This window comes from Chenopodium quinoa, unplaced genomic scaffold (genome assembly GCF_001683475.1).
Source record: "Chenopodium quinoa cultivar QQ74 unplaced genomic scaffold, ASM168347v1, whole genome shotgun sequence".
In the NCBI taxonomy this organism is placed as follows: domain Eukaryota; kingdom Viridiplantae; phylum Streptophyta; class Magnoliopsida; order Caryophyllales; family Amaranthaceae; genus Chenopodium; species Chenopodium quinoa.
In genome coordinates this window covers 114513-138090 of record NW_018744659.1, presented here as the reverse complement: position 1 = coordinate 138090, position 23578 = coordinate 114513, and the positions used below count along the sequence as shown (strand labels likewise).

At 42.0% G+C, this 23578-nt stretch overlaps 1 protein-coding gene across 1 annotated transcript; it reads right to left on the bottom strand.

Moving 5' to 3' along the window:
* Positions 1–20939: 20939 nt before the first annotated feature.
* Positions 20940–21590, bottom strand: LOC110701769. Its single transcript, XM_021879398.1, has 2 exons — positions 21303–21590; positions 20940–21233 (listed from the first exon to the last, which is right to left on the bottom strand). The coding sequence occupies exons 1-2, from the start codon at positions 21588–21590 to the stop codon at positions 20940–20942; spliced, it is 582 nt and encodes a 193-aa protein (XP_021735090.1).
* Between the last annotated feature and the right edge of the window lie 1988 nt (positions 21591–23578).

Here is a 23578-nt window from a genome sequence, read left to right as displayed (position 1 = left end):
CTGGTTCCCCGACCTGGTTCCCTGAATTGAAACATGTTATGAAACCTGTTCCAACTTTGTACCAGATTTCATATCATACTTCAATATACTTTTAAGCACTTATATAACCCAAACATGCAAGCATACTACGGAGCATATTACATGAAAACCTAGATAACATATTAAAGCATAAATCGTCTTTTCTTCATGTAATCTTCAAGACTTGAATCTTCCTTGAATACTTCTATTATGAGCAAACAATCTTTCTTCGAAATATCTTCGAAAGGCTTCTATGCTCCAAGTCTTGGAATCAACTCAACTACTGCACATGTAACATGGTTAATGCACAACATAAAGTAAGTGACTGCTGTACCACGTAGCAACCATGGAAACAGTACATACTGGTTCCCTACCAGTACATAACACTTTTATCATATAACTGTTCCCTGTATAAAGACAAGTTAGTTCAATAAGAAAACTCATGTAAGTAATAACTTGTCTGGGGAAACAGTGTTCTATGTTAGCTGGTTCCCCCAACTGTATTGAACACTTTCAAAGACCTGTTTCCCTTAGCTGTTTGTCATCATTCAAAACTATCAATCAAAACCTAAGGGACTCAACAAATTCCCCCTTTTTGATGATGACAAACTTTTGAAGTTCCTGAACCTGTGGACATGCTCAAAAAGAAAACCGTCAAAAACTTCAAGGACTCAAGACTCTTTGGAACAAGTCAGTTAGGCCAACTGGTTCCCTAAACAGAAAATAGAAAATACGAAATAAAAAGACTCAAACTGAGACTCAATCTAAACTAGCTAAACCTTAGGCTTCAACTTCAGACTACTTCCCCCTTTTGGCATCATTAAAAAGTATCCACAAGTAAAAGCAATGTGCACAAGTTAATGTGCTTATCCATACAATGGCATCAACCACCATTCAAGCATTATGCTGCAAAAAGAGATTAGTCAAACAGTTCATACCATAGCAGAGTTAGTAGTTCATACAAGCCAACAAAGTTCAACCAAAGAAGCCCAAATCCATCCAAAAAGAAAGTTCATGGAATGGAGAGAAGTAGACAGACCAACAAAATCAGTTATTTTAGAATAAACATGAGGGTGAGGAAACAAGAACAGAAACATCATCACTCCTCATCATCATTCTCGTTCCCTTCCTCCTCCTCGAACTTTGCAACATCTTCTGTATTATCATCTGGTTCCTCTTCATCCCACTCAACCTTGTCATCATGCTCTACTTGAACCAATCTCATTATCTTACTAAGCATATTCTCATGGTTCTCCAATCTGTTTCAGAACCACTTCCTGACCTGCTGGTTCCTCTATTTTTTTTTTTTTTTTTTTTTTTTTTTTTTTTTTATAAATCATGAGAGAGATGTACTGATTCAGAATGTTCTCCTTGTTGCATAACGAGTGCAAAACTGTTCTCCTTGTTGCATAACGAGTGCAAAACTAGCATCACATCAATCAAGCAAAGAGGTTCTTGCTGGTACCCTTTTTCTCTTGGTTCCTGGAACAGCGTCAATGGACTGTTCCTCCTGCACCTTCTCAGTGAACTTCTTTAATTGAGTTACTCTACTTCGTACCATGGTCTTAGCAGTGGGTGTCTCCTCATAATAACCAACAACCTCTATTTCATCCTTTTCACTCTGACTTTTCTGAATTTCCTCCAACTTCGGGCTTAAGGACATTTATGCTTCCTTCTGATGTTCCCCCTGAGACTGAGCTGGTTCCTTGAGTGAACAGTAACCGAATGAACAATGATGAATTTAAAGCATACGAGAGAGAGAAAGAGAATTTCGAGTGATGATGATTGATGATCTGCACAAAGGGTTAGTGTATATTTTAACAATGAAGCACAAAGAGAGAAGAAGGAAAGAAAAGAGTTAGTTGAGCCAATAAAAAGCAACTGTAAAGGATATTTTTAAATTGAAATCAAAAATTTGGTAATTTATCTTTTACCATAATTATCTCAACCAACTATAAATAAGGCATATGATATGTTTGCCTTTTATATGGGATTAAATAACTGAAATAAGATAAATTCCTTCCAAAAGGAAATATCTTATAGTAATCTTCCGAAAATAAAAGATATTATCGGATGACATATCAGAGCTGGTCTGCTGTTTCCCTTTGCTGGTACCTGTATAGAACCATGTCACGCTGTTTCTGGCAATTCAGCCTGATTTCACCTGTTTCTTACAACAATGATTCTCAATCTTTTTGAGATTTTGAACCATCTACACAACACTTGAAAGATATCAACATAAGTATGTACACACACTATACAAGAGAATACCATTCTAACCAATCATTGAAGGAAGTAATTGAAGCCAATACCTAAAATCTAACTAGACCTAAAAGGACTCTTAACCTACAAAAAGACTCTCTACACAAAGGCTTTGTGAAGATATCAGCAATTTGATCTTCACTTTTACAAAACAACATCTCCACCAATCCTTTTTCCACATTGTCTCTTAAAAAATGGTGTCTTATTTCAATGTGTTTTGTCTTGGAGTGTTGCACAGGATTCTTTGAAATATTGATTTCACTAGTATTATCACAAAAAATAGGAACACTTTTATAAATAACACCAAAATCTTTCAGCTGGTTCCTTATCCACAGTAGCTGGGAACAGCATGAAGCTGCAGCTATATATTCAGACTCTGCTGTGGATAGGGCCACTGAATTTTGCTTTTTAGAACCCCATGAAATTAGACAAGAGCCAAGAAAGTGTGCCATACCTGATGTGCTCTTTCTATCAACTAAGAAACCAGCATAATCTGCATCTGTGTATCCAATAAGATCAATGGTACTGCCTTTGGGGTACCACAATCCCAGATTTGCTGTTCCTACAAGATACCTAAGTATCCTTCTAACAGCCTTCAAGTGAGATTCCTTTGGATTGCTTTGAAACCTAGCACACAAACCAACAGAAAACACAATGTCAGGTCTACTAGCTGTTAGGTAAAGTAGAGAACCTATCATTCCTCTATAAAGAGAAGCTTCAACATCTTTTCCCTTAAGATCAGCATCTAATTTTGTAGATGGGGGAACAGGTGTATCATAAGCTTTGCTGTTCTCCATGCCGAATTTTTTCAGCAACTCTTTTAAGTACTTTTGTTGATGGATCATTATTCCATCATCCATTTGCTTAATCTGCAGCCCTAGGAAGAATCCTAGTTCTCCCATCATGCTCATTTCAAATTCACTCTGCATAAGATTAGCAAATTCATCACATAAAACCTGATTAGTAGCACCAAATAAAATATCGTCAACATAAATTTGTACTACAATCAAGTGTTTCCCCCTGGTTCTTATGAACAAGGTCTTGTCTACTGTTCCCCTCTTGTAATCATTTGCCATCAAGAAATTGGACAATCTTTCATACCAAGCCCTCGGAGCTTGTTTCAATCCATATAATGCTTTGTCCAACTTGTACACATGTTGGGGGAACAGTGCATCTTCAAAACCAGGTGGCTGCTCCACATATACTTCTTCCTTTAAATATCCATTGAGGAAGGCAGTCTTTACATCCATCTGAAACAGCTTAAAATTCATGTGAGCAGCATAAGCAATTAAAATCCTAATAGCCTCTAGCCTAGCTACTGGTGCAAACGTCTCATCATAGTCAATTCCTTCTTGTTGATTGTACCCTTGCACCACTAGCCTTGCTTTGTTTCTGACTATAGTACCAAGGTCATCTAACTTGTTTCTAAAGACCCATCTAGTGCCAATGACTGATCTTTCCTTGGGACGGGGAACCAGGTGCCAAACCTGGTTCCTCTGAAACTGATTTAACTCATCTTGCATAGCTAGTACCCAATCAGGATCAGTCAATGCCATTTTATAGTCAGTAGGCTCTACATTAGACAGGAAAGAATAGAAAGCACAAAAGTTTTGAAAAACATTTGTTCTCGTTTGAATCCCCTTATTTATATCACTAATTATTTGATCAGTGGGATGAGAAGATTGATATCTATAACTTTTAAAATTAAGACTGTTTTGTGCTTTCTCATTAAGTTGGGAACCAGCATGTTCATGGATCTCTCCTTCTTCTGAGGAGCCAGGAGGATTCACATTCATGCTGTTTCCTCTATCATTACTTACCTCAGGTTCAGGGGTGGTACCTTCTTCTGTTCCCCCTGAACTCATTACCTGTCTATCATTTGAGGAACCATCAGGACTTGGTTCCCCTTCAGAGTCCTCATTATCTTCATTTTCTTCTCTAGGCACTTCATCATTATCATCTGGTGGAGTATTTGGTAGGCCTAGATCTGCTTGCACTTCATCCGTGGGACCAGTATACTGGTTCCCCGTGAAATCCATCAATCCAATCACTTCATCAGGTTGTACCTGCGCAATCTCAGAAGACATGTTAAATTCATCAAAAATGACATGGACACTCTCCTCAACACGAAGAGTCCTTTTATTAAAGACTCTATATGCTTTGCTGTGAGAAGAGTATCCAAGGAAGATTCCCTCATCACTTCTAGGATCAAATTTATCAAGCTGGTCCTTCCCATTATTATGCACATAACATTTACATCCAAAAATGCGAAAATATGTAATGTTGGGCTTTCGACCTTTAAGCAGTTCATAGGGAGTCTTATTTAACTTTGGTCTAATGAGACCTCTATTCAATATATAGCAAGCAGTGTCAACAGCTTCTCCCCAAAAACTCTTTGGGAGACCACTCTCAATGAGCATCGTCCTCGCCATCTCCTCAAGAGTTCTATTCTTCCTTTCTACAACACCATTTTGTTGAGGTGTTCTAGGGGCTGAGAAGTTGTGATTAACTCCATGTTCCCTACAATAATCAATAAAGTTAGCATTTTCAAATTCAGTACCATGGTCTGATCTTACCGAGACCAGCTTGTGGGTGAGCTGGTTCTCCACTTGTTTCACCAATGTTACCCATTCTTCAAACGTTTCATCCTTTGTGTGTAACATCATTACCCAAGTGTACCTGGAATAATCATCAACCATAACACAGACATATCTATGACCTCTTCGACTTTGTACTCTCATGGGACCACACAAATCAATGTGTACAAGTTCGAAGGGTCTGCTGGTACTCAAAACAGTTTTAGACTTAAAAGAATTTTTGACCTGTTTCCCCCTTACACATTCAGAACAAACTTTATCAGCTTCATACTTAATGTTAGGAAGGCCTACAACTAAGTCACGTGTTTTAAGTTTGTTTAGAAGTGTTAGGCTAGCATGTCCAAACCTCTTATGCCAAATCCATTGATTATTGTCAGAAACAGCTCTCAAACAGATGGACTTGTCTTGAGGGATTTTATCTAAGAAGGTGATGTAAACATCATGCTTCCTGGTTCCCTCACATACAAGTTCTCCTGTTTGTGAGTTAACTATGTGACATAGGTTGGCTTGAAACTCAACTATATTACCTTTGTCACATAATTGAGAAATACTCAAGAGATTATGTTGCAAGCCTTCAACATAATAAACATCATCTATTGCGTTAGAAAGTGTCTTACCAACCTTACCTAAACCAGTGATGGTTCCCTTGCTGTTATCCCCAAAGGTGACACTTCCTCCATCAAAGGCCACTAGTGAAAGGAATTGATCTTTATCCCCGGACATGTGTCTTGAGCAACCACTGTCCAAATACCAATAGGTGTCTCCCTTCACTCTAGCCTGCAAGAGCAAATCAAACATTAGTTTTAGGAACCCAAACATACTTGGGTCCCTTTTCAACAACATTAACATCTTGTTGATCCTTTCTTCTCCACACATATTTTACACCCTTGCTGTTCTTATTAGCACTAATTTTCTTAGCTGGACATTCATGTATCTTATGTCCATTTTTACCACAATGAAAACACACATGCATCTCTTTAGTCATGACATACTTGCCTCGTTGATATTCTTTGATCCAGGTGGTTTCTCTGGGAGACCAGTTAGTCCTGGTTCTCTGTCTAGTATAACCAAGACCAACTTTTCCTCTGTTTCCTCTTGATGAAGTCAGGTAATTTAAGGATTCTTGAGCATTCAATAATTTGTCCACATGTCTATGACTATCATTAAGTTCTTTTTCTCTAGTTTCAAGTGTTTTAGTTAACAATTCGTTTTTCTCTTTAAGAAAATCAAAGTTACTTTTTAAAGCTTCGAATTGTAGATTAAGCTTTGAAACCATAGAGTCAATAGACATGTCAACAACCACTGGTTGCTTGTCCTTTTTCAGTTGATTGATTTCCGCATGCAGATCACAAATATTACTTTCATACTTATCAATCGTATTACTGACATCTACACTGGTACCTGTAGGGGAAACAGTGAACTGTGCAGCTTTAAGTGAAGCAATTTCCTTGTGAGAGTTTTCCAGGTTGTAAGCCAATGTTTCAAAGGCCTTCAACAAGGAAGTTCTAGTACACGAATTTGCTTTACTTATAGCTACTGAAAAATCAAGAGTATCACTAGTGGTTGATAAGTCTCTAGGGAACCAGGAGGTCAGATCCTCTTCACCATCAATTGGTTCAAACGATCTTTCCTTTTCTAGTTCCACTTTACACTTGTCCAATTCAACCTCTAGTTCTGCTACTTGATTTTTTAGTTCATAACAGACTCCTTCTAGATGATCACAACTAGCAATAGCAATATTACATTCACCACGTTTTTCTTTTAATTCTCTTTTGCAAGTTATGTATGTTTCACTTAGTTTATAGCATTCATCTAGTAAGGAATCAATACAAGCAAGCATATTTTCTCTATCATATTCATGCATATCTTCTCTAATTTGCTCTAAGCTTACCTTGCGTTCATGTAGTACATCCTTCTTTGCCATAAAGCATTTGTTGAATGTACTGGTTCCCCCTCTGGTTCCTGGACCAGTGCTGTTTTCCTTGATGTTTGTAAAGGCAGTTAGGCAAACATCTGAGTTGGGTGATCCTTCTTCTTCATCTGACCCTGAGTCAGAGTCTCCCCACATGGAAGCTATCATGGCATTCTTGTATGCTTGTTTATCTCCGGATTTAGACTGTTTGTCATTCCACTTAGGACAATCTCGAATAAGATGTCCTTTTTCTCCACACTTGAAACATCCTGTAGAAGAAGAATTAGAGTTAGATTTTTTATAGTTTTTAAAATGCTTACCTTTGAAATTCTTTCTTTGATCTCGAAGAGATCTCTCAAATCTTTTTGCAATCATGCTAATTTCATCTTCATCATCTTCTACTGTTCCCTTAAGCGCCATGCCTCTTGCTGGTTCCTTCTCAGACTTAGAGTCAATCAGCATCTCATGAGTCATAAGGGAACCAATCAGCTGTTCCAGAGACAAGGTAGACAGATCCTTTGCTTCGTATACTGCTGTTACCTTGGCTGTCCATGCATCTGTTAAACTACGCAATAATTTTCTCACAAGATCCTCGTCAGATAAATTTTTACCAAGAGATCTAAGATCATTTACAATAGTCATAAACCTACGAAAGCAATCATTGATTTTTTCATTTTTATTCATGGCAAACAATTCATATTTAGACATGATTAAATCAATTTTAGACCGTTTTACCTCACTGGTTCCCTCAAACGCAAGTTCAAGGGTGTCCCATATCTCCTTAGCACTACTGCAGCCAGATATACGATTTGTTTCGGTCTCACCTATTGCTTGTTGTAGTATTGACATTGCCTTAGCATTCTTCTCCAGCAACTTGTAATCAGCAGTGACCAATTCGCTATCTTTCTTGGGAACCTGGTTCCCCTCAACATCTGTCTTGAGAATGATATTAGGACCATTTTTAACTACGAGCCAGCATTCATAATCAATACCCATGATAACATTCTGGATCCTGTTCTTCCACCAAGCATAATTATTTCCATTAAACTTGGGTGACTTGTTGTCATAACCGATTGCACTTAATTCTTGAGTACTCATTCTTAACTCCTCTAGATGTTACTCTTTCGAGAAGCTTAGGCTCTGATACCAATTGAAGGTTCAATGGGCACTCAAGAGGGGGGGTGAATTGAGTGTTAAGTAATCGTTGGCTAATTTTGCTTCTTTTCGGATTATGTGTGAGGAACCAGTTGTGCTGGTTCCCGTACGCAGCGGAATATAAATAAGCAATAAAGAAGACAACAAATTTAACGAAATAAAACAAAGCAATAAAGAACACAACAAATTTAACGAGGTTCAGCCAACTCAGGCCTACGTCCTCCTATCCTAAGTTCTTTATTAATCTACTCCGAAAAACAAAGACAAAGAACACTCTGCTGTTCCCTACTCCGGGAACCAGCAAACCCCACACTCTACTCCGAGTGTGCTCTCGACTTACACTCGTAAGCCCAATGTGTTTGAACTCACAAACACTCACCCAGCCTTTAACCCCTTTGTTAAAGACTCAATACAAGAATCCAGAACTCCCCTTTGATCTCACTTCTACGAAGCTAATTAAGAGAAAAAGTTTAAGTACTAGAATGCTCTTGTATATGACTTGATGAATGGGATTAGTGCTTAAGTATATGCTCTCAAATAATTGCTCTTTTAATTTCTGGAGAGGCACACGAAATATGTGAAATAAGATGAGTTTATATAAGCTTAGATTCCTAAAACCTAGTTTCCTTAAATCACACAATCTTAAAGAATAAGATATATTGTAATTTTAGGAAAGTATTTATCTTATTTGATTTAATCACAAAGATAGAATCAATTAAGATAAATACTCCTAGTTTTTAGGTAACCAAGAATATTTCATCTTATTTCCAGCTGCACAAAATATTTTCAAGATAATCTTTTCGAAAAAATCTTTTTGTAAAATCTTTTTCCAAAACGGCAGCTCGAATATCTCGTACAGTGAACCTGGTTCCCCGACCTGGTTCCCTGAATTGAAACATGTTATGAAACCTGTTCCAACTTTGTACCAGATTTCATATCATACTTCAATATACTTTTAAGCACTTATATAACCCAAACATGCAAGCATACTACGGAGCATATTACATGAAAACCTAGATAACATATTAAAGCATAAATCGTCTTTTCTTCATGTAATCTTCAAGACTTGAATCTTCCTTGAATACTTCTATTATGAGCAAACAATCTTTCTTCGAAATATCTTCGAAAGGCTTCTATGCTCCAAGTCTTGGAATCAACTCAACTACTGCACATGTAACATGGTTAATGCACAACATAAAGTAAGTGACTGCTGTACCACGTAGCAACCATGGAAACAGTACATACTGGTTCCCTACCAGTACATAACACTTTTATCATATAACTGTTCCCTGTATAAAGACAAGTTAGTTCAATAAGAAAACTCATGTAAGTAATAACTTGTCTGGGGAAACAGTGTTCTATGTTAGCTGGTTCCCCCAACTGTATTGAACACTTTCAAAGACCTGTTTCCCTTAGCTGTTTGTCATCATTCAAAACTATGAATCAAAACCTAAGGGACTCAACAAAGTTCAATCTATGTATGATAAGATTAATAGCTATTTTTTGATGTATATGTTATGGTAAATTTTTGTGAGAATGCCAGGCATTGGTGAAATCAGAAGGATGGATTACAAATGGTTTTGAGTAATTCATTTGTGGCATTAGGCTATCTAACATAATTCTTCGTAATAAACAACTCATTCCGTCTGCTTCTTCTTCTTCTTTTAGTCAGCTTCGATCTGATAAACTTTGTTATGTACGAAGTATTTTGTAGTACATTACTTCGTATTTTAACTATGATTTTTTCCTTGTTTTTTCTCTTATAGTATATTCATACGATTGAAACTTTGGATTTATGTATCTTTCATTATCAAATAAATACTTCGTGTTTCGGTACGAAAATAATGGGACCTTCGGCAGACCCAATTTAGATGGGAAAGTCGAGTCTTGGTCCAAAGAATGTTGGAGCCGAGGATTTCCTGCACGGCAAAGAACACGTAAACTAGCCTCGGGGGTGGTTGCCGAGGAAAACCCCTCCGATGCTAAAATCAGTTCAATGAAGAGAGAATGCTATGCAAGAGTTTTTGTGCGTGAGGCTTTGTTTGCATGAATGTAAAATGATGTAATTGATGGCTTTTATACCTTGATTCAATTAGGGAGAATTGGGCCCTTGAAGCCAAGTGGATTGACCACGTTGACTGGGCTTTTGTTGACCTTAGCATGCCTTTGGAGAGTTGAACCTTGCTTTAAGCTTGAGTTGAGTTATTTGGACTAGGCCCAATTAGGTTGACTGAATTGGACCCAAACAACTTGCCCCCCAAACCCGATTCGGCTGAAAGACGGGTTGAGTTTGAATTGCGAATTTGGAAAGACAAATAACGACAACTTATGCTTTGAAGGAATCTAGGTAGTTAATGATGTTAACTGCCATTTAAGGAGATTAATTAGGGAAGATTAAGGGTTTAATGGGTAGTTAACTTGGGGCGTGTGCTAATACGTGATTAATTTGGAATTCGTGGGGTTTTTGGCGGTTTAAGGCTCTTGAAATTCTTGATTTCTGAAATCCTCATATAAAAAGCGCCCTCTCCACTTTCCTTAATCATTTTCTCACAAACACGCGAATTTCCCCAAAGTTTCCTGAACTCATTTGCGAACCCTAACTTTTCTTTGCCCTTAATCTCTGCAATCCCATTTCCGAAGCTTGAATTGTCTGCTGCAACTCTGAAGATCGGCGAATTCCGAATCTTACGAAGTTAATTTTTCTCAGAATTTCCCTGGATTTCTCTTGTTTTGAGCAGCGTACCCTTTTTCTTTCTTAGTACACATTTTCGAAAAAATGGTTAGAGGTAAAACTGAGAGAGAGAGTTCCCCAAATGAAGAAGAGAACCTTCAAATGACCATCCTAGGGACTCGGCGCGGCCAGCCCTTGCAGCGAATGCCCCCCCTTTGTCACATCCATGCCTCTTCGATTCCGAGGAGAGAGGACCCAATGTCCTCCCTTGAACCTCCTGTTGCTGCGGTCCCCCTGAACTCAAGGTCGTTCAGGGGCTGGGAAGAGGCTACAACCTCGTCCACCGGCGCAAGGCATGGGCCTCGGCGATTGCCTGAGGGCGCCGAGGAATGGCGAAATCCCGCTGAGAATGTAGGATTAATGACTGCTGCCCCCTACGACTGGTGGGTCAAAGGGGATGCCCTTCACCATTTTGCCGAGCAAATTGAGATCTTCTACGGAATTATGGAAGAAGATGGGTACTGGTGCTAGATGCCAGTAGCCGAAGATAGGATTCATAGGCCTCCCCTTGGCTATCTGGGTGTTTATACCAGGCAGCTGCAATTTGGTCAGAGATTTCCCCTCCACCCATTCATTGTCCAGGTGCTGAATGGATACAATGTTTCCTTGTGCCAGCTAACCCCAGTCAGCATCCGAAGGGTTATGACTTATTTGTGGGTGTGCCTTTTTTATGGGTACTTGCCGAGCCTTCAAGTTTTTAGAAAGGTGCACAAGCTAGTGCCGAACCAACAGTCTAACGAGCACCATGGACCTAGGTGGTAAAGGATTGAGACCCAAAGGGGGTACTTGACCACTTGGCCGAATGACACTTCTGACAAGGAGTGGAGAGGCCAGTGGATCTGGGTGAGGGCTCCTGCTGAGGAGGATCACCTGAATTATTATGGGGGGCCAAGGCATCTGAGAAGGCCTGACCCCAAAATGAGTATCCTCGGCCCCGATGATTTCTCTGCCGAGGAGAGGGAGCTGCTGAGGCTTTTTAAGAGGGACTCTACAACAAGGGGGGCCAGCCGAACGAATGGAATGCCTGAGACCTGGCTCCCCTGTTATCATAATATCTTCAAAGAGAAGATATTAGCTACTGTCGGCCTCAGCCGAAAGTTTTAAGATGGTGAGAACCTCGGCTGGGGCCAAAGACTTTATTTAGCCTGTTTTTTCTTTTGTTAATGCTTTTCCAGTTCATGCAGAATAACCTTGTCTTTTTGGTTTTTTAGTGCTGCACGAAGGAAATTGCGGCTTGGAGTACAACCGATTGGGGATTAACGCAGCTCGGCAAGTTACGAGGCGTGATCCTATCATCATCTCTCCAGCTGCTAGGGCCCCTGTGCTGCGCCCTTCTTAGTTGGAAATTGTGACGCCGGCTGAGTACTCAGCCCAAAAACCGTGGTACCTCAAGAGGGATCCCTTTTTTCTGTTGGGTCCCAGGAACACGTGATTGCAGTTGCAGCCGCTGCCAGAGCTGGGGTTAGTGTTGGTAACTCCGAGCCCAATACCGAGCCATCAACGCCTGTTGCTAGGCCGAACTTGCTCACGGCTTCAGACGAGGGGCTGGTAGGAGGCTTGGTAAGCTTTTCTGAACACTCTTGCGTTTTTCTGTTCATACTTAGAGTATTTCATCTGATCCTTCATCTTGTGAAGTAGTTCCGAAATTTTCTAAGTGTCGAACCTCGGCTATACGAGGGTTTCCCTTATTTCTGTTTGATATTCTTGCTGTTGTTGTTGTTTTATTTTTTTTATTTTATTTATTTGCTGATATCCTCCATGCCCCCCTTTTTTCTCTTCTGTTGTAGTCAGACGACGAAGAAGAGAATAAGAGTGCCGAGAAATCTTCTTCCTCTTCAGACGAATCTTCTGAGAAGGAGATGGCTCCGAGAAGGAGATTGAGGAGGGCTATTGTCGGCCCGGGTGAGTTCCCGGTGTCCGAGCCAGAAAATAAAAGACTTCCTCCAGCCGAGGAAATCAAAGAGAAGACTTTCTCTCCCCCTGAGCATCAGGAGGAGGAAGTGCAACAAAGGACTCCTCTAGTCCTAACAAGGTCTCCTCGACATGAAGCCGAGGATTTTACAAAAGTTGTTCAAAGAGAAGCTGATGCCCTCATATAGTAGCAATCTGAGGACGACGATCTGCAAATTCTGTTGGGGAGACCTGACCATTTGAAGGAGGTTGATGAGGCAATGGATGGACCCAGAGCTTCTAATATGCCATCGTTTGCTGGGCATTCCTTCAAAACCTTCCAGTGTGGGGAATTGGGGTTTGAGAATGCCCCCCTTATCATTGTCCCTGAAGCTGTCAGGGAGGGTCTGCAGCTCCATAGAGGTCCAGCACTTGACTTCTTTGGCGACTTCTCTAGCATTTATGAGCTGGAGAGAGCTGAGAGATGGTCCATCCGCGCTGCTGTCGGGGTGTCCGAGCCTCTTGTGAGGGTGCCTGACCCCATTGTTGAGAACAAGAAGTTGTTCATGCAGGTAACCCTTGCATCTCTGTTTCTTCTCTCTTATTTTTTTTTATTTTTTTTTTATGCAACCTCTTTTCCTCGGCTGACACATGCGTTTATGATATTTGCCAGGCTGTGCACAACAATGTATTAGCGGCTGGCCTTAATGAGGAATTGAGGCATAAAGCCGAGGAAGCTGAGGCCCGAGCTCGGTTATATGAGTTGAAATGCAAAAGCGCAGAAGACGAGTCTTCTGTCAGCATCTCTCGGATGAGGGAGATGGAGGCCCAGCTCCTTGGTCTTTACCGAGATGTATTCCCATGGATCGAGGAGGGCCATGCCCTGATCGAGGAATATGATGTCGTTAATATTCCGAGATTTAGGGCTCGGATTGAGGGAAAGCTGAAGCAAGAGGCGGAGGCCCGACAATCTATGGCTGAGGAATTGGAAGCTGAGAAAGCTCATCATGAGGCTGAGGCTTAGCTGCTCGTCAGCCATCTGGACACAAAGGACTCAGACTTGACTGCTTTGAGGTTTGAGCTGCAAGAGTTGAAGAGCCAGCTGGTTGCGCAGCTTGAGGAGACTACTAAGGCCAAGGCAGAGGCTGAGAAAGCTAAGGCAGAGCTCTCAGCTGCCAATGACCTGCTCCAAGTCCGCATCTATACTCGGGCTCAGTATGAGGAGGGTTTCGACAACGATTTCAACATTGCTCGGCGGCTGGCCTTCCATACCTGCCCGGAAATCAACTGGGATCAGGTTGAGGAGTGGGCAGCCGTCCCAAACCATCCGAATATCAGAGTTGCCCATCCAGCTGAGGATGCGTACTTGGCTCGTCTTGAAGCTGATGCCGAGGAAGATGAAGCTGAGACTTTCAAGGCTCCAACCTCAGGTCCAGCGAACGCCGAAGCATAGGGACTCGGGCAGTTGTCTGCAAAATCTTGCGGGTCAACATGCTCTTAATTGGACCAACGCCACAACTGCATTTTTCTTTTGCCTATCTTTTGCTTCAGCTAGCCTTGCTTGTACAACTTCTTGTTTGTTTAAGTACATTTCCCACGGCAGCTGTGTTTTCCGCTTGTGGGCGGCTGCCGATTTTTATGACTTTTCTGATTTCAATTACTATAACTCTCAGCTTTTACCATTTATGAATTTCCAGTTTGCTTGCCTCATTGCTTGCCTTATTATTCTTTGCACTTTAGCTGTTTTTCTAAATTTTCTTCGAAATTTTGCTAAGTATAGAATTTCGGCTTAGAAACATGCTGAACTGAGAATTCCTTTTAACTAAGGGCGCACTGCCTTTGCTTTTCCTGCTTTTGCCTTATTTGTTTTAACTTGAATATTTCAACTTGTGAGAATTTTTCCCAAGTACCAAACTTCGTCCAAGGATTTTCTTTTGACAAGCTAGTGCTCTCCCCCCCCCCTCAAGAAATCTGAAGATGTTTTCTTCCAAATTCTGGAATGACTCCTTATTTCCTCGGCGCAGCCGAGTATCAAGCCTTGATAAAAATTTTACAACATTTCTGCTCATTTCCTTCTTTCTCTTCTATTTTGTTTTCAAAAGCTCTGATTTCCTGCTCAAGAGTCCCAGACTCTGAGAGCAGTACTCTTATGACACTTTGAATTCATCCAAGGGAACGGCTATCCGAAACACGATGCCGGGGCAATGGTCTATCTGAAGTACAAGGCATCACTATGCAATACTTCAGACATGCAACCACCACCCGGAACTGATTCATCCGAAGTACAATGCATCACTATGCAATACTTCGAGGCTTTATCATTCCCTATTTTTTAGGCTATGTTTTGGATGCGCCTATGACCTTTTTTCCCAGAGGAACAGATTCATCCGAAGTACAAGGCATCACTATGCAATACTACGGGCTTTTATCTTTTATCCTCCTTTTGGCAGGTTTTATGGTTTGCAGAGGTATAATGCATCACTATGCAATACCTCGGACAACGCCGAATGAAAACCTTGAATTTTTGCAAAAACCATAGAAGATAGAGAGAAAATAGAAATGCGTCTGAATTTTAATGAATGGTGGCTCGAAGGCCTTTTATTGATAAGAGATAACACACTTACATAGATTATTCGCCCCCGTAGGGACTTACACATGGTATCTTTTAAGTACATCAGCGTTCCAGTGGTTTTTCAGCTCAATGCCATCCAACTGCCGAAGTCGGTATGTGCCTGGCTGAAGCTCATCATATATTTCATAGGGTCCCTCCCAAGTTGCTGAGAGTTTACAATGAATGCGGCCTTTTTGCACAGCAGCAGCATTCCGAAGAACCAGGTCTCCAACTTTAAGAAGCCTTTGATGGACTCTTCGGTTGTAAAATTTGCTGATTCTCTGCTCATATGCAGCCATTTTGTCCCGAGCCGAATCTCTGATCTCATCCAGGAAATCAAGGGTCTCTTTCATGAGCTGCTCATTTTCCTTGGCTGAGAAGAGATTTACTCGTAGACTCTCTGAGCCAATTTCCACTGGAAGTACAGCTTCAGATCCATACACCAACTCAAAAGGTGAATGTCCTGTCGCTTCTTTTTCTGTTGTCCGAAGTGACTAAAGGGTTCTAGAAAGTTTCTCTAACTACTTGGATTTTTGATCTTCAACTTTCTTCTTGAGAGCGTTGAGGATTTGTTTATTTGCAGCTTTGACTTGACCGTTGCTCTGCGGATGGCAGACTGCAGAATATGCCAGTTTGGTGCCGAACTGGTCTGTGTACTGCTTCAGCGGAAGATTATCGAATTGCCTCCCATGATCAAAGACAAAAACCCTCGGAATCCCGAAACGGGTTATAATGTTCTGCCATATGAATTTCCTGACGGTTTGCTCTGTAATGTTCGAAGCAGCCTCGTCTTCGATCCATTTGCTGAAGTAGTTAAAGCCAACTATCAGCCATTTCTTCTGATAAGGAGCCTCGGGAAATGGTCCCAATATATCCAACCCCCATTGAGAGAATGGATGAGGATTCAGGATTGGCTGAAGATCTCGGGATGGCCGATGAATAACTGGTGCAAATTTTTGGCATTTTTCACATTTTCTGGCCAGATCTTTTGCTTCAGCGATCATGGTTGGCCAAAAGTACCTAGCCCTTAGTGCTTTATGGGCTAAGGTTTTCCCCCCTATGTGATTCCCTCAGATGCCGAGGTGAATTTCCCGAAGGACATAGTCTGCATCTGTTGGTCTTACACATTTCAGTAATGGGGAAGAAAAGGATTTTTTAAGAAGTTCGCCCCTGAAGACAACGAATCTTGAGCTGATTCTTTTTATCTTGGAGGCTAACTTTCGGTCTTCGGGAAGCTCATCCCTAAGTTTATAAGCTAAGATGGGGTCCATCCAGCTAGGTTCAGGTGCAGCACAACATACATTCATAGATTCGGCTATGCTTTTTTCTCGGCGCACCTCCACATATACAGACCGGTTCAACTTAGTTAAAGTTGAACTCGTAAGCTTGGAGAGTGCGTCGTCTTGAGCATTTTGACCCCTTGGGATCAGCTCTATTTCAAAAGATCTCAGATTCGCAATGACAACTTTGATCTTTTTGAGGTAAGCCACCATTGAAGGTTCTTTGGCTTCATATTCCCCTCTGATCTGATTTGCGACAAGTTGAGAGTCTATCTTCAGACATACATGTTCGGCTTCCAACGCCATGCACAATTCTAAGCCGGCAATTGCCGCTTCATATTCAGCTTCGTTGTTTGAGGCCTTGAATGAAAATTTAAGTGCATATTCGAAGGATTTTCCTTCAGGAGAGGCTATGACGACCCATGCCCCCGAACCATTCACGGTGGAGGATCCATCCGTGAATACGGTCCAAACTCTTTTTCCCTCGTCAAGTGTCTCTTGATAAGAACACTCGGCTAAGACGTCTGCCAAGGCTTACGCCTTGATAGCTGTCCTCGGCTGGTAGCTGACACTGAACTCGGTGAGCTCGAAGGCCCACTTCGTTAGTCTGCCTGATTTTTCTACCTTGCCGAGGACTTTCTCCAGCGGCTGATCAGTTAGGACCACTATTTGATGGGATTCGAAATAGGGTCTTAACTTCCGAGCAGCTACCACTACTGCGTATGCAACTTTTTCAAGTAGGGGGTAGCGTAACTCGGCATCTGTTAGAGTGTGGCTGACAAAATAGATCGGCTGCTGAGTTTTTTCATTTTCCTTTAGCATCACCGCGCTTACTGTGGCTGGACTGACCGCCACATATAAGTACAATATTTCTCCCTCGGCTGGCCTTGCCAGCGTAGGGAGTTGAGCTAAGTGCTCGTGGAGTTGCTGAAAGGCTTGCTTTTGCTCGTCTCCCCAGCTGAGCTCTTTTGACTTTGGTATTTTGAGCGCTTTGAAGAAAGGCAGTCCTTTGTCCGAGGCTTTTGAGATAAACCTGGACAGGGCAGCCATGCTGCCAGTTAGGCGCTAAACATCCCTTCTTGTTTTCGGATCGGGGAGGTCAAGAGATGCTTGTACTTTGGCGGGATTGGCATCAATCCCTCTCTTGATAACCATGAAGCCGAGGAACTTGCCTGATTTCACGCTGAAGACACACTTCTTCGGATTCAGCTTCATTTGGTGTTTATGAAGGGCGGCGAAGGTCTCTGCCAAGTCCGTAACATGGTTTTCATTTTCTTTGCTTTTGACGATAGAATCGTCCACATAAACTTCCATGTTACGGCCTCTTTGCTCGGCGAACACCTGATCAACCAGCCTTTGGTATGTTGCCCCCGCATTTTTCAATCCGAAGGGCATCATCTTGTAATTGTACACCCCAGAACTTATGATGAATGCCGTTTTGGCTAGGTCATCGGGGTGCATGAAGATCTGATGATATCCAAAAAATGCGTCCATGAAGCTGAGCAAGGCATGACCACTTGTAGAGTCTACTAACTGATCTATCCTCGGCAGAGGATAGGAGTCTTTCGGACACGCCTTATTCAGATCCGTAAAGTCAACGCACATTCTCCAACTACTGTTTGCCTTCTGAACCATAACCACATTGGCCAGCCACTCAGGATATTGACAAGGTTCAATGAACCCAGCATCTAAGAGCTTTCTGACTTCTTCTGCAATGTCTTGGTTCTTTTGTGCGGAATAATTCTGCTTCTTTTGCTTAATGGGTCGACATGCTGGGTTGACGTTAATCTTGAGAGAGATGAGGTTCGGATTAATCTCGGACATTTCTTCTGCCGAGAATGCGAACACATCACTGTTGGCTCGGAGGAGTTGGATAAGTTCAGCACGGACGTTCGGCTCAAGCCCTAGTTCGATGCTGACACATCTTTCTGAATTTCCCTCGGCCAACTCTATTGATTCATTCTGATTATCCAGTTCCATGGCTTTGGCACTAGATTCTTCTGATTCCGGCCTGCTGTCAATATCAACAGGCTTTCCAGAATTTGGCTGATTTTCTAAGTCTTTCGGCTCAGCTGAAGAACTAGCCTTTTCACCCCCTGGAGGTTTTTCTTCGAATGGGGTGCCTTGGGCCGAAGCACTTAAGCCTTTAGGCTTTTTCGCGCTGCGGTCCTGTTCTTTTTCTTCCTCATCATCATTGTCGCTGCGACGACCTTTGGATGGTTTGAGGTGATTACATTTTCGGGCCTCCTTTTGGCTGCCCTTTATTTTCTCGGAGCGTCCCTCGTCCGAAACATATATCATCGTTTGATGGTACGTCGAGATAACTCCTTGGATGCCGTGAATGAGGGGTCTCCCCATGATCACGTTATATGCAGAGGGGGTATTGGTAGGCGGTCACACACCTAACAAAAATAACAAAAACCTAACTAAACCTCCTAATATGTAGTAGGGTAAGTCATGGTCGATCCCACAGAGAAGGTTAGACTAAACAATGGTTTCTATGAATTACAATAGCCGAATCAAGATAAAATAATGAGTTGAATAATATATACTATGAACTAACAAAATAAATCTAATAATAATAAAGACTCTAGAATTAAGTATTACCGCTAATAAAATCAATACAAGATAAATTCCTACCCCAATCAATTAATTATATGCTCAAGGGAAAAGTAATCCCTAAATAATACCAAGGACCTCTCTCGAGTATCAATGGCTTCTCTAACCCACAATCAAGCCTATTCTCATGGAATCATGCAAATTAGAGACATTAATCACATTACTCTAACTTCCTAATTATCCATTCAACTACTCTCGTGATGAATATCAAACCCTTAATTGATCTATTCAAATCCGTTAAAACCCAACTCTCGCTGCGATTAAAACAATGGAATAATAACAATACTAATTATCTCTAATCTAGTATTGGCATAAGCGCAATCAATTAAGCATGAACAATATAAATAATTAATTGAGAATTTAAAAGAATAAATCAAGTATTAACCATATTAGGGTTCAACCTAAATCTAGAACAACAATCTACTCTAACATATTAACAAAAAAAAAAAACAAGAACAATAAATAATAAAGAAAACATGAATAAATAAAGAGATTAAAAGAAAATATCGAATCTTGAATTGAATTGAAGGTAGAAAGCTTGAATCTTGAATTACAAAAGTAAGGGAAATAAAAATAGAGAACTAGTTCTTAATAATAGGAATTGAAAAATAAAATAAACTTAATGAATAAAAGATAAAAAAGAAAAACAAGGCTAAAAAGATATATATACAAGCCCAAAAAGATAAGAAAATCGGCCAAGCCTTGGCGCACAAGAATCCCAGGAGGCACGGACGTGCCTCTCTAGATATAAAAAACGCTGCAGAGTCTGTCTTCCAGGCACGGACGTGCCTGACTGCTGGGCACGGACGTGCCTGCTCTGCTGCGCGTATCACTCATCTTAAATCAGTTATAACTTCATATCCGGAGCTCGTTGAGGCGTGTAATATATCGTTGGTAAGGTCTTCAAGTCTACTTTCCAATGCAATTTGAATCACTCCATTATCATTTGTATATCAAAATTTATGAGCATAATAGTGAACAGGTGTCATATTTGTCAAGTATTTCATCAACGTTTTGCTTCATTTCCACTCAATTACTCCGTTAATCCTGAAATACATCAAATACAACGAAACTACCCATAAAAGCATCGAATCATCGAAACTAAACCAAATTACACCAAAATGGACTAAAACACTCGACTAAGCTAATAAAACCAACCAAAAATAAGCTAATAAATATGCATAAAACACAACTTATCAGGTATCCATGACTAGGAATTCAGCCATGATTCTCCGCACTGCTCGGCCCTTGCTGATGGTGACAGGAAGAAGGATCTTCCCATCTTGATATGATGAAGAGCCGTTGAACCCGGATACCGGGTAAGGTACCAGAGTCAGGTGTTTGGCTTCCATCTTCAGCTGGTCAAATGCTCCCCGAAAGAGGATATTCGCCCCGCTGCCGTCGTCGACGAGGGTTCGCCAGACGTTGCGGTTAACGATGCCCATCACTATTACTAATGGGTCATCATGGGGATACACCACCCCCTCGCAGTCTGCGGCTGTTAACAGGATGTTCGGCACCGGAGATTGAGGTAGCCGGAGCTCAGCATGATTTACTTGATGGGTTAAACCCCTTAAGTGACGTTTGGCTGCGCTTCGGGAGGTTCCTCCGGAAATAACAAGGATGTCAAGGGTGTCCTTGTCTTGTTGTTTGTCTTTTTTCCGGAGAAAGTCCAGATCCTGCCGAGAATTTCTCTCGGCTTTCTTTTCCTCGCGACGGTCCGCGAGGTATTTTTCAAGAAGTCTTTTCGAACCAGATCTTCGATCTGATCCTTCAGCTGAAGGCAGTCCTCGGTGCGATGTCCAGGAGATTCATGGAATTCGCACCATCGGTCCTTGCCCTTTTGTTGATTCCATGGAGGTAGCTACCGAGGCTTCTTGAACCTCCCCTCGTCCTTAGTCGTGCTAAAGATCTTAGTGCGGGGAAGAGCAACGGGAGTGTATGAGTCGTATCTCCCTGCATAAGGGTCAAACTTCTCTTTCTTCGGCTCGGCAGCCGAAGACGGTTCTGAGGCCTTGGCCTTCCCTTTCCTCGGTGCCGGGCCCTCGGGCAGTTGCCCTCTCGATTTCCCAGCCCCAGAATGAGACTGAGATTTCGCTTTATTCCATTCTTCGGCTCGGATGAACTTATCCGAGCCGTCCAAAGCTTCCTCCAAGGTCTGCGGGGGATGCATGACCATGAAGTCAAGGAACTTTCCAGCTTGTAGACCGTTCCGTAGTGCAAATACGGCAAGGCCCTGGTCTAGATTTGTAATTCTGGATGACTCGTTGCTGAAGCGAGTCAGATAGTCACGGAGGCTTTCATCCTCAACTTGATGCAGGCTCATCAGCTCTGCAGTTGTCTTCTCTCGGCAATTAGCTGTAGAAAACTTGCTCTTAAACTTGTTGGAGAGATCCTGCCAACTAGAAATTGAGCCTTCTTTTACCCCTTTGGTGATCCACGTTTGTGCAACACCTTTGAGGGTCGTTAGAAAATACTTACACCAGGTAGCCTCAGACTTGGGATTCAGATACATGTGCCCTTCGTATGAGGCAATGTGATCCTTTGGGTCCGAGGTACCGGTCGTAAGTAATGTGCGCTGATATTTTCACCGTGGGCACATGCTCTTCCAATATCCAACTTTGGAAGGGCGAGCTCGTAGGGACCATGACGACCTTCCCTTTGTCTTTGGCTGAGGGGACCTCGCTTCTCCCTCTCATAGAGGTGGATGTGGTTCTTGTCCCCAGTCGAGACAGTTCAGGGTGCGCCGGTGTCTCCCCTGGGAAGGTGAGACGACTGCGTACGTCCACCTCCCTTGAGCCTACGCGTTCGTGAACGCTTCGGCGAGCGGACTTCGTGAATTCGGAGGTAGTGTTGCTGCTCCGAAAACTCATGGAATTCTGAGCCCCGGACTGATCGAAGAACTGAGGGTTCCTCTTCCTCTCCTTACTGGAGTTCCAAGTGTCCTCCTGCCACTTTGGTCCGAGCCTTTGATTGGGTGGAACTTGTCTACTCGTCTCTTGACCGATCCTCCTTTTCAGGGTTCTCGGCTGAAGAGACGGAGACTCGGTGGGCGTGAGCTGGAATGGAGCCCCTTGGGCTTTGAGGAACTCCAAGCAGACTGCCACGACCCTCGCCACTTTCTCCGTAGAGGGCCCCGAAGGAGGGGTCTCTCTCGGCTGTGACATAGAGTGCACACTATTGCGCGGCGGAGAGTTCCTTGCATTGGACCCACTCGGCCTCGGCGAAGCTGCCGGCTGCCGAGTATGGTGCGAAGGCGAGTTCCTGGAAGCTTCCCTTTCTTGAGGAATGGGAGCTCTTGAGGCCTCCCTTTCCTGAGATATGGGAGCCTCGGAGGAAGGAGAGGATGGTTCCGGTGAAGGGAAAATCGGTTAATGTTCTCTCACCGTGATCATGTCCCTGCTCCTCCTTGAGGGGGCTGGGCCGTCCCTCTTTTTGGCATTCTTGATGATCTTTCCACTCTTAGTCATGTTTTTTCTAGGAGTGATGGATTTTGCTTGGCGTGATTTTCTGTATCATTCCCCACAGACGGCGCCAAATTATTTCGGTACGAAAACAATGGGACCTTCGGTAGGCCCAATTTAGATGGGGAAGTCGAGTCTCGGTCCAAAGAATGTTGGAGCCGAGGATTTTCTGCACAGCAAAGAACACGTAAACTAGCATCGGGGGTGGTTGCTGAGGAAGGCCCCTCCGATGCTAAAGTCAGTTCAATGGAGAGAGAATGCTATGCAAGAGTTTTTGTGCGTGAGGATTTGTTTGCATGAATGTAAAATGATGTAATTGATGGCTTTTATACCTTGATTCAATTAGGGAGAATTGGGCCCTTGAAACCAAGTGGGCTGACCACGTTGACTGGACTTTTGTTGACCTTAGCATGTCTTTGGAGAGTTGAACCTTGCTTTGGGCTTGAGTTGAGTTATTTAGACTAGGCCCAATTAGATTGACTGAATTGGACCCAAACACTTCGTATGTAACATAAATAATTTTATGAGTATTATACTCTCCCTTTTTCATTGCATTGTCTCCTTCTATTACTTTTTGGGTGTTTTAGTATATTTTACATTAAAATAAAGAAGAATAATTGAAAATGGAAAAAGCATTTTGTGTAAAAGTCATAAATTGGAAGGATATGACATTGCTACAAGCCTACAATAACGCAACGGCCTAGAAAAACAATTAAAGTGGAAATACATCATTTTTTCATGTAAAAACCAACAATTATTTGACATCATCCAATTTTGTCGTTGAATTATCCCATTTAAAATGTCAATTCATTCTATTCCTAATATTTATTTGTTTGTTTATAATCCCCGTCTTGCTTTCTTGATGAAAATGAACTACGAGTAACTTAAGTAATTAAAAGCGGCTAATGCCTGATCAGTACACCCGAGTGTACTATGCGCATGGTACACCCAGTTAAACAAAAAGAAAGTAGAAAGAACATTCATGTGTTTGAAAAAGAACATGTTTGTATTTAACAAAGAACATGCATTACTAAAAAAC